Source organism: Oryx dammah, unplaced genomic scaffold, assembly GCF_014754425.2.
Source record: "Oryx dammah isolate SB20612 unplaced genomic scaffold, SCBI_Odam_1.1 HiC_scaffold_23, whole genome shotgun sequence".
NCBI lineage: Eukaryota > Metazoa > Chordata > Mammalia > Artiodactyla > Bovidae > Oryx > Oryx dammah.
Genome location: NW_024070207.1, coordinates 127,114,044 through 127,130,480, shown reverse-complemented (window position 1 = coordinate 127,130,480; position 16,437 = coordinate 127,114,044). Strand labels below are relative to the sequence as shown.

The window sequence follows — 16,437 nt, the reverse complement described above, 5'->3', positions numbered from 1 at the left end:
ATTACCCATATTTGGTTACTGTCTTTTTAAATTTAATATTTATTTATTTCGCTGAGTAGGATCTTAGTTGCCACACATGAGGTCACACAGGATGGCCAATGTTCACCGAGGCACGTGGGTGTCTCCAGTTGTGACCTCTGAACTCCCAGCTGCAGCCGGTGGGCTCCAGTTCCCTCATCAGGGATGGAACCTGGGCCCCCTGCATTGGGAGCGTGGAGTGTCGGCCACTGGGTTGCGGTGGTTTAGTCGCTCAGTCGTGTCTGACTCCTTTGCAGCCCCAGGGACTGCAGCCCGCCAGGCTCCTCGGTCCATGGGGATTCTCCAGGCAGGAATGCTGCAGTGGGTTGCCATTCCCTTCCTCCAGGGGATCTTCCCGACCCAGGGATCAAACCTGCGTCTCCTGCAGGCAGATTCTTCACCACTGAGTCACTTAGGCCCTGGACCACCAGGGAAGCCTCTTCAGTCGTTACTTCTGCTGCCAAGGACGCCTGGTGTGCTTGTAGAGTTCTGGATGTAATTATCCCACACTGACGAATTGGACCTCACCCCAAAATGTGGGTCCCCCATCAAGATGAGTGATCCTTGAGCCACACCAAGACAATATGGAAAGGGTTGTACCTCACACGTGACGAGACTTTCTGGACAGAGCAGGGTAGCTGCTAGGCCGCTGTGAAGATGGCTTTCAGCAGATGGGAAAAGGAGGCAAATAAGCCATTGTAGGGGGGTAGAAGCTGGCTCCTAGTTGTGGGTTCCTGCATGTAGGTAGGAGCTGGTACAGTTTGAACCCCCGTGGGCACTGAGGGAAGGAACCCGTACGCTTTATTGTATGCATGTTGAGTGCAAATGGAAGAGGCAGAGATAAGGTCTAAATACTCTTTGTGCTTGCTGTTTAGTTCCTAAGTCCTGTCCGACCCCATGGACTGCAGCCAGCCAGCCTCCTCTGTGGGATTCTCCAGGCCAAAATCCTGGAGTGGGTTGCCATTTCCTTCTCCAGGGGATCTTCTTACCCAAGGATCAAACCCACGTCTCCTACATCAGCAGGCAGATTCTTTACAGCTGAGCCACTTGAGAAGCATTTAAAGCTCTTAGCAGACCTCAGAAAACCAACTCAGACCCTTTAATACTTCACAGTATAACTAATTGTATGCATTGGCCAAATGAAGCTAGCACCATGGGACTATAAGGCATCTCTGTGGAAATTATAAATTGGATACCTCTAGTCTGACCACCATTTTCTCCTGATTTGAGAGTATATGAGTGAGTTGAGTGAAAGTCGCTCAGTTGTGTCCGACTCTCTGCGACCCCATGGACTGTATAGTCCATGGGATTGTCCAGGCCAGAATACTGGAATGGGTAGCGTTTCCCTTCTCCAGGGGATCTTCCCAATGCAGGGGTGGAACCCACGTCTCCCACGTTGCAGGCGGATTCTGTACCAACTGACTTATGAGGGAAGCCCAATGAGAGCTTCCTAATCAGAGAGGCTGTATTTCAGCCCATTCTTCCATGTTCCGCTCGCTTCTGTTTTTTTTTTTTTCTTCCTTATAAAAAATTTGAGGTATAAAGAGAGAAAAGTGCAGTCAAGCGCCACGTGTCTTGTTTGATGCAGTCTTGTCTGGTGTAGGGTCATCCGTGCTCTGTACTCACGTCCTGTCTTCCTGGACGAATCTGATGAAGAGAGGAGCTGTTGTGTCGTGCTCTTCATCTGCTAAGCTGTGCTGGCTTTGAGAGTCTGGGCTTTGGAATCAGACTTCACTCTTTCTTTTGGGTCAGCCACTTCCTAGGCTTCCCTGGTGGCTCAGACAGTAGAGAATCTGCCTGTAATGCAGGAGACCCGGGTTTGGTCCCCAGGTGGGGAAGATCCTGTGGAGAAGGGAAGGGCAACCCACTGCAGTATTCTTCCCTGGAGAATCCCATGGACAGAGGAGCCTGGTGGGCTACAGTGCCTGGGATCCCAAAGAGTCGGACGCCGCTTAGCGACTAAACAACAACAGTATGTCAGGGTTAGTCTAGAACATGCTGTTTGGGGGAAAAAAGATGAAGACAAGGAAAAGGAAAGTGTGAAGAAAATAGATTTTTCACGATGGGCAGTTTTAGACCTGGGTATCTATGGTAACTATTAGAAAGGTCCTTCATCAAAAAGTATTTATAGAGATGTTTCCTCATGTAAGAGGAGCCCTGATGGTTTAGTTTTTTCCCAGGTGATGAGGAAAGCTAGTAGACTTCTTTTTCTTTAACTGGAGAATAATTGCTTTACAATGATGAGTTAGTTTATGCTGTACAACATATCAACTGTAGGTATATATATATATTATCCTCTCCCTCTTGAACCTCCTCCCCACCCCCTCATCCGACTCCTCTAGGCAAATGGATTAAGAAGTCGTGCTGCATATATACAGTGGAATATTACTCAGCCATAAAAAGGAACAAGATTGGGTCCTTTTTAGTGATGTACATGAACCTAGAGTCTTTAATACAGAGTGAAGTAAGCTCAAAGGAGAAAAAACAATGATCGTATATTAACACATACAGATGGCATCTAGTAGCCTTTTTTAATGACCTCAAGACCAAGGCCAGCTGATGATTGCAATAATCTTCCCTCTGTCTGCTAGCATCTTCCTTCAAAGGGCTCATAGTGTGTGAGCCTTGTTCCTCTAGAATGCTTTATCGAGTCTCCTTGCAGGATTGCCCCATGATGCCTAGAGGTTCAAATGATGCTTACAGATGATACTTAATTCCATGACTAACCTTTCTCCTTGTCTCTGCCAAGTGCCCAGCCACTGTGGGTCCTTCTGATTATGGCGCATACTGGATTAGAATCTGTGTGGGCGGGAGGGCTCAGGGTATAAGAGTGTCTCCTCAGCATCACCAATTCCCAGATGACTGCACAAGGACAAATCACCTCTGTTTCTTTTGTAAAGATCGTGCTTTTTTAACCTTGAGTGTTTCCTCCCCTTCAGGGCAGATCTTGGATGTCCTCGAAGAGCTGAAACTGGCTAATAACACCCTAGTGTACTTCTCCTCCGACCAAGGAGCTCACGTAGAGGAGGTGACCGTCAAAGGGGAAGTTCAAGGAGGCAGTAACGGCATCTACAAAGGTAAGAAATGTGTTCAGGTGGGCAATGCCCATGGTGTCAGCCCTGGGCCCCCCGGCTCAGCCCTCGCTCACCTTCTTCCGGACCTTGGAGGCCCTTAGTCCTGTTCTTTTTTTTTTTTAAATATGTGTATTTATTTATGTATTTTGGCTCCCCGGGTGGCTCAGTGGTAAAGAATCCATCTGCCAACCTGGAGACACAGGAGATGCGGATTTGATTCTTGGGTGGGGAAGATCCCCTGAAGGTGGAAATAGCAACCCACCCCCATAATTCTTGCCTGGAGAAATCCCACAGACAGAGGAGCCTGGCGGGCTACAGTCCATGGGGTTGCAAAGAGTCGCACACGCCTGAGTGACCAACGCTTTCACTGTTTCACGTGATCTCTTAGATGTGACATGTGGGATCTATTGCTCTGACCAGGAATCAAACCGGGGCCCCCTGCTTTGGCAGCGCACTTTCTTACTCTCTGGACCACCAGCAAAGCCCTCCAGGAACTCTTTAGTGAAATGATTCAGCCAGCCCTCCTGCATTCACTCTTATTTTCAAGTGGCGAGAAGCTGGAAGCTTGTATTCCTATATAAGAAGACGAGGTGCTTTCTCCCTATTTCCATGAGGGTATGGGCTATGCGCAGAAAGTTGGTTTTGTTATTTCATAGATGGTAGCCTCTCTTGAGATGCAGTCAGAGACTGAATTTCATATACTAGCTGCCCCGCCTCACCCCATATCCCCACCATCCATTCATTCCCCCGAAGAGGGTCCTTTAGGTTCCAGAGCAGCTTAGCGGCTGTGGTTGAGATGTGTACATAAATCATAGTAATAGAAGCGGCGGGCAGGCGATACATTATTTACGAAAGCCACATATGCGGTGGGATGGAGCCCCAGTTTGGGGACAGAGGACCCCCAGCTGATGACTCTGGGAAAGCCGGATGGAGCAGGGAAGGAGGAGCGTGTAGTGGGATTTCGTGATGATAGCTGAGTCTTCAGAAACACAAGAGGATGGTGAGGCTGGGTCGGAAAGAGAGGGTCAAAGGTCTGAAAGATGCCTGCTGGCTTGCGGTTTGCATACAATCTGCAAAGCCTGCTCACTGCCGCTCCCTGTTTTGTTTTGTAACTGGAGGATAATTGCTTTACTGTACTCTGTCGCTTTCTGCCCTGCATCAGTGTGAGTCAGCCACAGGTATACAGACGTCCCCTCCCTCTTGAACCTCCCTCCCACCCCATCCCACCCCTCTAGGTTGTCACAGAGCCCTGGGTTTAGCTCCGTGACTCACACAGCAAGTTCCCATCTATTTTAAACATGGTAGTGTATATGTTTCTATGCTATTCTCACAAATCTTCCCACCCTCTCCTTCCCCGACTGTGTCCACAAGTCTGTTCCCTATTGCTCCTCTTGCAAATAGGTTCATCAGTACCATCTTGCTAGATTCCATAAGTTCAGTTCAGTCGCTCAGTTGTGTCCGACTCTTGGCGACCCCATGAACCGCAGCATACCAGGCCTCCCTGTCCATCACCAACTCCTGGAGTCCACCCAAACCCATGTCCATTGAGTCAGTGATGCCCGAACCATCTTATCCTCTGTCGTCCCCTTCTCCTCCTGCCTTCAGTCTTTCCCAGCATCAGGGTCTTTTCCGATGAGTCAGCCCTTCACATCAGGTGGTCAAAGTATTGGAGTTTGAGCTTCAACATCAGTCCTTCCAGTGAACACCCAGGACTGATGTCCTTTAGGATGGACTGGTTGGATCTCCTTGCAGTCCAAGGGACTCTCAAGAGTCTTTTCCAACACCACAGTTCAAAAGCATCAGTTCTTCGATGCTCAGCTTTCTTCACAGTCCAACTCTCACATCCATACATGACCACAGGAAAAACCATAGCCTGACTAGACGGACCTTTGTTGCTTTGTTGACAAAGTAATGTCTCTGCTTTTGAATATGCTATCTAGGTTGGTCATAACTTTCCTTCCAAGGAGTAAGCATCTTTTAATTTCATGGCTGCAGTCACCATCTGCAGTGATTTTGGAGCTCCAAAAAATAAAGTCTGACACTGTTTCCACTGTTTCTCCATCTATTTCCCATGAAATGATGGTACCAGATGCTATGATCTTCGTTTTCTGAATGTTGAGCTTTAAGCCAACTTTTTCACTCTCCTCTTTCACTTTCATCAAGAGGCTTTTTAGTTCCTCTTCACTTTCTGCCATAAGGGTGGTGTTATCTGTGTATCTGAGGTTATTGATATTTCTCCCGGCAATCTTGATTCCAGCTTGTGTTTCTTCCAGTCCAGCGTTTCTCATGATGTACTCTGAATAGAAGTTAAATAAGCAGGGTGACAATATACAGCCTTGACATACTCCTTTTCCTATTTGGAACCAGTCTGTTGTTCCATGTCCAGTTCTAACTGATGCTTCCTGACCTGCATACAGATTCCTCAAGAGGCAGGTCAGGTGGTCTGGTACTCCCATCTCTTTCAGAATTTTCCACAGTTTCTTGTGATCCACACAGTCAAAGGCTTTGGCATAGTCAATAAATCCGAAATAGATGTTTTTCTGGAACTCTGTTGCTTTATCAATGATCCAGCGGATGTTGGCAATTTGATCTCTGGTTCCTCTGCCTTTTCTAAAACCAGCTTGAACATCAGGAAGTTCACGGTTCACGTATTGCTGAAGCCTGGCTTGGAGAATTTTGAGCATTCTTTTACTAGCGTGTGAGATGAGTGCAATTGCTTCCATCTATATACGTTAATATACTTGTCTTTTTCTTTCTGACTTACTTCTCTGCATCCAGTAGGCTCTAGGTTCATCTACCTCGTTAGGACCGACTCAAATGCATTCTTCTTTATAGTTGAGAAACAGTCCATTGTGTATATGTACCACAGTTTCTGTATCCATTCATCTGTGGGTGGACATCTAGGTCGCTTCCATGTCCTACCTATTGTAAGACGTGCTGCAGTGAACATTGTAGCTGTTGTTCAGCTGCTGAGTCGTGTCCAATTCTTTGCGACCCCATGGACCATGGCATGCCAGGCTTCCTTGTCCTTCACTATCTCCCAGAGCTTGCTCAAACTCATGTCCATTGAGCTGGTGACACCATCCAACCATCTCATCTTCTGTCCTCCCCTTCTCCTCCTGCCTTCAATCTTTCCCAGCATCAGGGTCTTTTCCAACGAGTCAGCTCTTTGCCTCAGGTGGCCAGAGTCTTGACGCTTCAGCATCAGTTCTTCCAATGAATGTGCAGGCTTGATTTCCTTTAGGATTGAGTGGTTTGATCTCCTTGGAATCCAAGGGACTCGCAAGACATTGGGGGTACGTGCGTCTTTTTCAGTTATGGTTTTCTCAGGGTATATGGCCAGTAGGGACACTGTTGGGTCGTAAGGTAGTTCTATTCCTAAGTTTTTAGGGAATCTTCATACTCTTCTCCATAGAGGCAGTCATCAACTTACATTTCCACCAAGAGGGCAAGAGGGTTCTGTTTCGTCCACATCCTCTCCAGTGTTGAGCATATCGGATGTGTTAGAAATGCTTTTCTTGACTCCTAGAAAGGATGTGTGACACTGTAGTAGTACGTGAGTTGCTACTCTATTGCAAAGCATTATCCCTTTGTCAAGTTTAGTTGAAATCAAGTTCACAAAACATTGTTACTATATCATACTCTCAAAAAAATAAAGAAGTAAAAACTGTGACTTCCGTCTAGCTATGGGGAATAGCCAAAACAACTTCAAAAGATTAAGATAGCTTGTTTTTAACGACTTCTCAAGGTCAAGGCAGCTTCTTTTCTAAAGCTGTGAAGTCACATGCATTCCTATGATTTGTGCAAACACAGGGGAATCACTCCATTTAAACTCATCAATCAAAAGAGCATCCTTTTCTGAACAATACTGATTTCACATCTTAATCAGAACTGCTCAGAAAGATCTGTACTGTTTAAGCTCAGTGATCCCCTGGTATTCCCCAGTCAGATCTGTCTCACTAGTCCACCTTGATAGAATGGCTGTGATCAAATCACTTTACCAGAGTTCAACAGCAAATCCCTTTTAATCAGAGGAACACTAGACCCTGCTGTAGTCTGCATTTTTAAAAACTAATATTCTGGGTTTGAAGGGATAGTGACACTACTAGTTTTCCCTGTCATTCTTTTTTAAAATTGAAATATAGTTGGATTAGTGGAGGAGGGCATGGCAATCCACTCCAATATTCTTGCCTGGGAAATCCCATGGACGCAGGAGCCTGGCGGGCTACGGTCCACAGGGTCACAAAGGGTCGGCCACGACAAAGCGGCTGAGCACACACATAGTTGGTTTACAGTCTTCTGTTAGTTTCAAGTGTACAGCAAAGTGATTGAGTTACACACAGGTATATATATATTTTGTTTCAGATTGTTTTCCCTTATAGATTATTCAAGAATATTGAGTGGAGTTCCCTGACCTATATAGTAGGCCCTTGTTGATTATCTGTTTTATGTATAGTAGTGTGTGCCTGTAAATCCCAAATTCCTAATTTATCCCTTCCTCCCCACCTTCCCTCTTTGGCAAACATAAGTTTCTTTTTCTTTTTTTTAATATGTCTGCGAGTCCATTTCTGTTTCATAGGTAAGTTCATTTGTACCCTATTTTTAATTCCATATGTAAATAATATCATACTTTGTCTTTGTCTGGCTTACTTCAGTTAATACGATCATCTGTAGGTCGATCCAAGTTGGTGCAAATGGCATCATCTCATTCTTTTGCACGGCTGAGTAATATTCCATTGTACGTATGTACCACGTTTTGTTTATCCACTCACCTGTCAGTGCATACTTAGGTTGTCTCCATGTCTTAGCTATTGTGAATAGTGCTGCTATGAACATATGGGTACATATATCTTTAGTTTTCTCTGGATGTATGCCCAGGAGTTGGCTTGCTGGATGCTAGGATAGATCTATTTTTAGTTTTTTAAGGAACCTCCAAGGTGGGAGGAGAAGGGGTCGCCAGAGGATGAGATGGTTGGATGGCATCCCCAACTCAGTGGACAAGAGTTTGAGCACACTCCGGGAGTTGGTGATGGACAGGGAAGCCTGGCGTGCTGCAGTCCATGGGTTTGCAAAGAGTCAGACACGACTGGGCGACTGAACTGGACTGAATTGAATGCTGTTTTCCACAGTGCTGCACCAACTTATATTCCCACCAACAGCGCAGAAGGGTTCCCTTTACTTCCCACCGTCCCCAACACATGATATTTGTAAACTCATTTTCACCTTTTCCCTAAAATACCCTCCCTTAGCTGGGACCAGAATAACCGAAGATTCTCTTAGAGTTTAGCGTTTCCAGGCTCTTCCTCGTAGCTGAAAATTCCCTGGAGTCTTGGATTGAGAGCATTATATTCCTGTCTCTGGCTTCAGTTTTGTTCCTCTCCAGAGTCAAGGTCACCCAGCAGGCGGCTCCCCCGTCAACGCCCAGCTCCCTTCTACTCTGCCTACAGGCAGGTAATAAATGCCAGTGGAGTGGATAAATTAACCCTGTGTGTAGATAACGTCTGCAGAAACATTGGTTGCCGGGGGTCGGGGCTGAAAATCATGTTTTCCTGTGTGTGCAAGAAAGGAGGCTTTCCAAATCTCTTGGGTCCTGGATGGAAGCTCCTGCAGTTGCTGGTCCTTGAAGTACACGTTCTATAAGGAGCTGATGGGCTGGAGTCCAGATTGCTTCTGACTTTGGCTTCTCCTTGCCTCATATAATCACACAGCTTTCAGAGCAATGGATACTTTCATTGGGAAAAAAGAAATAAGAGCAAGAAGCTCTGGTAGTTTATTGGGAGGTGGTTACATTCACGTTCATCATTCAGCCCATGGACTGTAGCCCACCAGGCTCCTCTGTCCACGGGATTCTCTAGGCAAGAGTACTAGAGTGGGTTGCTGTTTCCTCCTCCAGGGGATCTTCCCCACCCAGGAATCGAACCTGGGTTTCCTGAATTGCAGGTGGAGTCTTTACTGTCTGAGCCACCAGGGAAGCCCCATTCAGATTTTGGCAAATAGTTTCATCAGCTTCCTGAGAGTGGGCAGTGCTGGCCGGTCTCGCTACTGGCAGGACTTGTGTACTAGGAGTTCACTGGGCTTTTCCTCTTTGAAAGAAGCTCATATGTTATCCCCGCTTAGCAGTTCAATCCTTTGGTTCACTTCCACTGACAAGCGTGCATGTATTGAGTCTACACAGTACGCCAGGCCCGGGGCTGCTTCTAAAGCATTGTGGCAATGAATACAGGGTCTCTGACTGCTAGTAACTCCTATTTTCTTCTGCTGAGATGGAGCTCAAAGGACATGGTGTCAGATAACAAACTAGACAGGAACCTCTGAGAAGGGGCCAGTGGAAGTTGCTCACCCAACCTGGAAACTGAGAGAACCTCCCAGGAGATGTTGGCCTTTTGCAGGCTGATGTGTGAAAGTGTTGGCTGGCAGGGAGGAAAGGTGGAAAGTTCATTCCAGGCAGAAATGAGATGCTTCTGGGGAGCGAAAAGGCAGCTCAGTGTTGCTGGAGATGAAATTGTGAACAAGAGCTATTGTGTGATGTAACTGAGGAGAGATATCCTACATTCCCATTAATGCATCCAATAGAATGAATATATGCGGATGGATGGGTGCGTAGGTAGATAAATAGATATCTATGGATGCGTAGATGGATATGGATGGATGGATAAATGCATAGCTACAGATGGATGGATGGATAAACAGATATAGACGGATGGGTAGATACAGATAGAAAGATAATAGATAGATGTGGGGAGGTAGATATAGATCGATGAATGGGTAGATAGATATAGATGGATGGATATAGATGGATGGGTAGGTATAGACAGATGATAGATAGATGTGGATAGATACGCAGATATAGATCAATGAATGGACAGATAAATATAGATGGATGGATCGATAGAGGTGGATGAATGGATGGAAAGAAACAAAATAAATGTGTGTGTATATATACATGTATATATGTATGTATGTGTGTATATATATATGTATGTATGTATGCAGTTATTTCCATTTGGGTAGTAGTTAAAATTGGAGGTCAAGAATATCACCCAAATCTGGTATAAGGAAACGCTGAAGGAGTGAGGATAAGGATGAACTGAGGAATAATACAAAACATCTCATGCTTTTGGCTGGTCTGACTGGGTGGATAGAGGCTGAATTCCTTGAGGAATTAGGACTCCTGGGCAGAGACTCGGTTCCCTGTCTTTAGAACTGGAATGATAGGATTGTCCCTGTAGGAACGTCGTAGAGCATTGTCACAATGATTTGAAAGGCGGTGTGTGCAGAGTGGCTCCTAAGTGCCCTTAGTGAGGGCAGGGTTGACTGTTACGTAACTGCCAGAGTGCAAGACCGCTGCTGGCAGATGCATTCGACCCCCATCACTTGTATCCCCAGAACCGAGAACAGTGCGTGACATGTTGTAGGAAATGGTTTTTTCAGGGACTTCCCTGCTGGTCCAGTGGCTAAGACTCTGAGCTCCCAATGCAGGGGGCTCGGGTTCAATCCCTGGTCAGAGAACTAGACCCCACATGTCAAAACTAAAGCGGTTGCATGCTGCAACTAAGATCCGGTGTGGTCAAATAAATAAGTAAATAAATATTTTAAAAGGAGTGATTTTTGAGTCAATATGTAAATGAAAAAAAAAAAAAAAAAAAAACCTGAGCTTGGGTTTCAAGGATCAGTGAAAGTGAAAGTCGCTCAGTCGCATCCGACTCTTTGCGACCCGATGGACTATACAGTCCACGGAAATCTCCAGGCCAGAACACTAGAGTGGGTAGCCTTTCCCTTCTCCAGGGAATCTTCCCGACCCAGGGATCGAACCCAGGTCTCCAGCATTGCAGGCAGATTCTCTACCGGCTGAGCCACCAGGGAAGCCCAAGAATACAGGAGTGGGCAGCCTTTCCTTCTCCAGGGGAATCTTCCCAACCCAGGGATCGAACCCAGGTCTCCCGCATTGCAGGCGGATTCTTTACCGACTGAGATACCAGGGAAACCATAGGATCAATGGTTTAACTCAGTGAAGAAAGCAATGGAAGAGCGTGAATGTGTTGGAAAAAATCCATTGATAGTGGCAATGGATTGGATATGGGGTTTGAGGAAGAAGAAGACATCAACCATCATCAGCCATCAAACCATCATTATGGTTTGTGACTGGTGTGATTGGGTAGGTAGAGGTTCCCTTGAGGAGTTGGGACTCCTGAGCAGAGACCCGTATTGGGTTGTTGTCTGAAGTGGTGTATGGGATCATTTGGAATAAGAAGATGTGTTGAATATAGAAGGTGAGATGGTAGATGATCCAAAAAAAAAAGAGACAAAAGAGAGAGTGACAGGGAAATGAGAGATAACCAGGAGAGAAGACGGTCCAGGGAGGAACGTGGTCTGTAGAAATGGATGCTGAGAAATAGTCCAGTTCTGCTGGAATTCCAGCACGTCCACTAGCTTTGTTCATAGCAATACTTTCCTGAGGCCCTCTTGGACTGCAAGGAGATCAAACCAGTCAGTCCTAAAGGAAATCAATCCTGAGGACTCACTGGAAGGACCGATGCTGAAGCTGAAGCTCCAAGACTTTGGCCACCTGATGCAAAGAGCCAACTCATTGGGAAACACATTGATGCTGCGAAAGATTGAGGGCAAGAGGAGAAAGGGCATGACAGAAGAGGAGATGGTTGGATGCCATCACTGACTCAATGAACATGAATTTGAGCAAGCCCCAAGAGATAGTAAAGGACAGGGGAGCCTGGCATGCTGTGGTCCATGGGGTCGCAGAGATGGACACAACTTAGTGACTGAACATCAACGTGAGTTCAGTCCCTGGATCAGGAAGATCCTAAGTGGCAGTCCTCTCCAGTATTCTTGCCTGGAGAATCCCATGGGCAGAGGAGCCTTGTGGGCTACAGTTCATGGGGTTGCAAGGAGTCAGACACAACTAACGCGAGTTAGCACACAGGTGCAGTGAAGATAGTTGGGGTCAACGAGGATGTCAGGTTTCCAAGAAGATCGTGGGAAATGAGATCTAACATGTAGATGGAGGGCTTTGTAAAGATTGCAAGTATAGTGTTGATACTGGATTATGCATAACCGAATCACTTTGTCAACTAATACAACATTGTAAATCAACTATATTCCAATTATTAAAAAAAAAAAAAGAAAAAGAGCCATGTTCAGCAGACTATGGCAGTTGAGCCAGATGCGGTCTGATGGCTGATTGGCTAGATCAGGATTTCCTGAAATAAAGCCATCCTCATTTGCTGGAGTCTGGCCCTGCTGTTTCTGATTTTTGAGAACTTGGGCAAAGCTCCGACACTCCATGAAATAGTGCCGTCCCCCCCCACCTCCCAGCCCCCACCCCCCCGCCCAGCTCTTGAGAGAGAACACGTGTCAACCCTTGGCTCAGATAATTTTGCTGTTTGATGTCTTGCTTCAATCGTCACCTTCAACTTTTCAAACCAGGTCCGTTATTTTAAGGGTGTTCCACAGTTTTTCACCTCTTCTCTTCCTCAGTGGTGTGAGTGGACAATTGTTCTTTATTTTTGCCCTGTTCGGTGGTGGATTATGCTTTGATAGAAGCTGGGCAGTTTTGTGCCCTGTCCCGTCTGTGTCTGGTGGCCTTTTTATCTCTTGAATGAATACATCGAGGAGGAGAATGGAAGCTAGAGTCTCTTGGATGACATGATGCTTGGGTTAGTTACATTTGTCACCTGCTTCCTTCTTGTTTAGTCACTAAGTCGTGTCCCACTCTTTGTGACCCCCGTGGACTGTAGCCTGCCAGCCTCCTCTGTGCATGGGATTCTCCAGGCAAGAATACTGGGGTGGGTTGCCATGCCATCCTCCAGGGGATCTTCCTGACCCAGGGATCAAACCCGCATCTCCTAAGTCTCCTCCACTGGCAGGCATGTTCCTTACCATTAGCGCCACCTGGGAAACCCCACATACACACTACTATATATATAAAAAAAAATACCAATAAGGACCTCCTCTATAGGACAGGAACTCGACTCAATACTCGATAATACCCTAAGTGGGCAAAGAATCTGAAAAAAATAGATATATGTGTGTATAAACAAATTTCTTTGCTGTGAATCAGAAATGAACCACTCTCCAATAACATTTTTTAAAAAAAATACCCAATGCTCTATGGATGTGAATCTGAGTGAACCCCGGGAGTTGGTGATGGACAGGGAGGCGTGCTGAGATTCATGGGGTTGCAAAGAGTCGGACACGACTGAGCAACTGAACTGAACTCAACTGAACTCAACTGAATGCTCTATGTCTGTCCCCTCCTACTGGGGAAAATGGAGACACTGGAGCTATAGCTTGGTTATTTAATTTGGGTGCGCAGTCTTCAGACGCATTGACAGGTGTGTCCTTTAGCGCTGAGCCACCAGGGAAGCCTCTGCTTCCTTCTGCTTCACACCAACCCAGGGAATCAGTGTTATCTAGGCAGGGAGATGCCTAAGAGGAGGAAAGAAATGACAAATGGATTATTTCATACAACTCTGTGCCCAGATGAGGCAAAAGAGTGGCAAGCATACGCTCCTGCCACTCAGAGGCATTTGACCTGCCGAGTGGCAGTATTCGACAGAGACAGAAATGGAAGTCTGGCTTGGAGACAGCTCTTAACTAGACAGCTCCTAACGAGTCTCAGAGTGAATGGTGGAGGAATTTTGCACAAAGACGGACTCAGTCATCATCCCTTTGTGACTCCCCATCAGGACCGAGTACCAGCAGGATGTTAAACATGCGAATTTGACAGTGACTCGACCAGCGTTTTAAATTTAGACCGTCCTCTTTTCTCTGTTCAGGCGTTTTCAGAAAGAAAATGAATCCAGCCTCCATCACCTCTTTTGTTTCTTGTATCTTCCTTACAGCCCCCCCGCCTCGCTCTGCTAACCATCTTTCTCCTTCCCTAGCCAACTCAAAGGCTGTTGATTGAGAGCCAGTGTTCCCCCAGGCAAGAGGCATCATCTGGGCTTGTTCTTGGCCCCCAGTTTTGCACAGCATGTTTTAAAGTCACAGGGCGCTGCTCTGGGCGGTGGGGAGCAACGTGTCCGTTTTTCCATCCATCCGCGTGTTCTCTGCCAGAGGGACCCAGTAGCCCTGGCCTCTGTGAGCCCAAGGCTTCCGTGTTTCCATCTGCCTTCCCCAGGGTCCGTGAGCGGGAGGCCTTGCTGAGCATCTTCTGTGGACTTTCTGACCCACTCCCGGCTCCTCCCTGCAGCCCCTCCTGTTAGCCCTTTCATGCTCTGCTTAGGTACTTTTGAATCGCTTCCCAGGTAGCTCTAGTGGTGGAGCATCTGCCTGCAATGCAGGAGGTCCAGGTTCGACCCCTGGGTAGGGAAGGTCCCCCTGGAGAAGGAAATGGCAACCCACTCCAGTATTCTTGCCCGGAGAATCCCATGGACAGAGGAGGCTGGTGGGCTACAGTCTGTGGGGTCACAAAGAGTGGACCGAGTGGCTAACTCTAACTGTGATGAAAATGCCACTGTTGTGCTCTCCCGCCTTCCAGGCCACGGGTCCTAGTCCCGTGGAATGCTCACGTCTTCCCTGTCTGTAACGTACAGCACGGGACGGTAGATCTGTGCACCCACGGGCACAGAACCCCTATTTTCATTTCCCGGGTCTGCCTTGACAAGCCGCCACTGCTTTGGTGCCTCCGGGCAACCCAACTGGATGATCTTATGGCTCTGCGGGTCTGATGTCCAGAATGGGCCCACGAGGGCTGAGATCAGGGTGTCGGCACAGCCGCGTTCCTTTATGAAGGCTCTCGGGAACGCCTACTTCCTTGCCTCTTCCAGTGGCCAGAGACGGGCTGCATCTCTTGGCTTGGGGCAGCTCCCTGCATCCTCACAGCTCGTGACGTAGCATCCTGAAACCTCTCTCACTGCAGCTCTGACCCCAACGCCCCAGCCTCTCTCTTTCCCTTAGAAAGACCCTCATGATGGTATTCGACCCACTCACAGAGCCCGGAATAAACTCTCCTTTTGTCATATAAGGTGCCGTTTCCCTGGATTCCATTTGGGGACATATGGGGGCTCTATTGAGCTTCCCAGGTGGAGCTAGTATTAAAGAATCCATCTGCCAATGCAGGAGACACAGGTTTGATCCCTGGGCCTCCAACATCCCTGGGAGGAGGAATTGGCAACCCCCTCCAGTATTCTTGCCTGGAGAATTCCATGGGCAGAGGAGCCTGGTGGGCTACAGTCTGTAGGGTTGCAAAGAGTTGGACACGACTGAGTGACTCAACACAGGGGCAACATTATCCTGCCTTCCACCAGTGGTAAAAACTAGAAATGGAATTGGAACCCCGTGACTTCAGAGTCATTGTTGTCAGTGGTGTTTTTTTTTTTTTTTTGGTCAGTCTTGGTTGCTGCAAGATTTCAGCGTCCCTGGTTACAGTCATCACTCATATCAAGCATGCAGTGCTGGCCGTGTGTCATGCCTGTATGACCGTGCCATATATACCGGCTTGGCTGAAAAGTTTGAGGGAGATCTGGGTTCGATCCCTGAGTTGGGAAGATCCCTGGGAGAAGGAAATGGTCACCCACTCCAGTACTCTTGCCTGGCAAATTCCATGGATGGAGGAGCCTGGTAGGCTACAGTCCATGGCATCACAAAGAGGGGGACACCACTGAGCAACTCTACTGGCAAAGTGTGAGTTTTCCGTGACATCATATGGAGAAGTTGAACAAACTTTTTGGCCAACCCTATATATATATATATGTATGTGTATATGTATATGTGTGCATATATATACAAAACATGTTATCATGTATTATATATTATTATATATATTATATATAGTATGTTATATTATATATATATTATGTATACTAGCCTAAGAATTGGTGCTTTTGAACTGTGGTGTTGGAGAAGACTCTTGAGAGTCCCTTGGACTGTAAGGAGATCCACCCAGTCCATCCTAAAGGAAATCAGTCCTGAATATTCATTGGAAGGACTGAAGCTGAAGCTGAAACTCCAATACTTTGGCCACCTGACGGGAAGAACTGACTCCTTGGAAAAGACCCTGATGCTGGAAAAGATAGAAGGCAGGAGGAGAAGGGGACGACAGAGGATGAGATGGTTGGATGGCATCCCTGACTCGATGGACATGAGTTTGAGTAAAATCCAGGAGTCGGTGATGGACAGGGAGGCCTGGCATGCTACAGTCCATGGGGTCACAAAGAGTAGGACATGACTGAGCGACTGAACTGAACTGAATGCTAAAAGTGTATATGACTTTATATATAATATATTATATAACAATTAAAAGTATATAGCTATATTATAATTATATAACTAATACTTTATAATTTATATATAAATTATATAATGTTATATATTATAATTATATGAC

The 16,437-nt window shown here is 46.6% G+C and overlaps 1 protein-coding gene across 1 annotated transcript in view; it reads left to right on the top strand.

Annotated features, from left to right (window-relative positions):
- Window positions 1-16,437, top strand: part of STS (steroid sulfatase) — a 95,426-nt gene that overhangs the window by 41,010 nt on the left and 37,979 nt on the right. Inside the window, exon 7 of the mRNA XM_040265373.1 lies at window positions 2,958-3,095. Coding sequence (XP_040121307.1) covers window positions 2,958-3,095 — 138 coding nt within the window. The remainder of the gene's footprint in view (window positions 1-2,957; window positions 3,096-16,437) is intronic.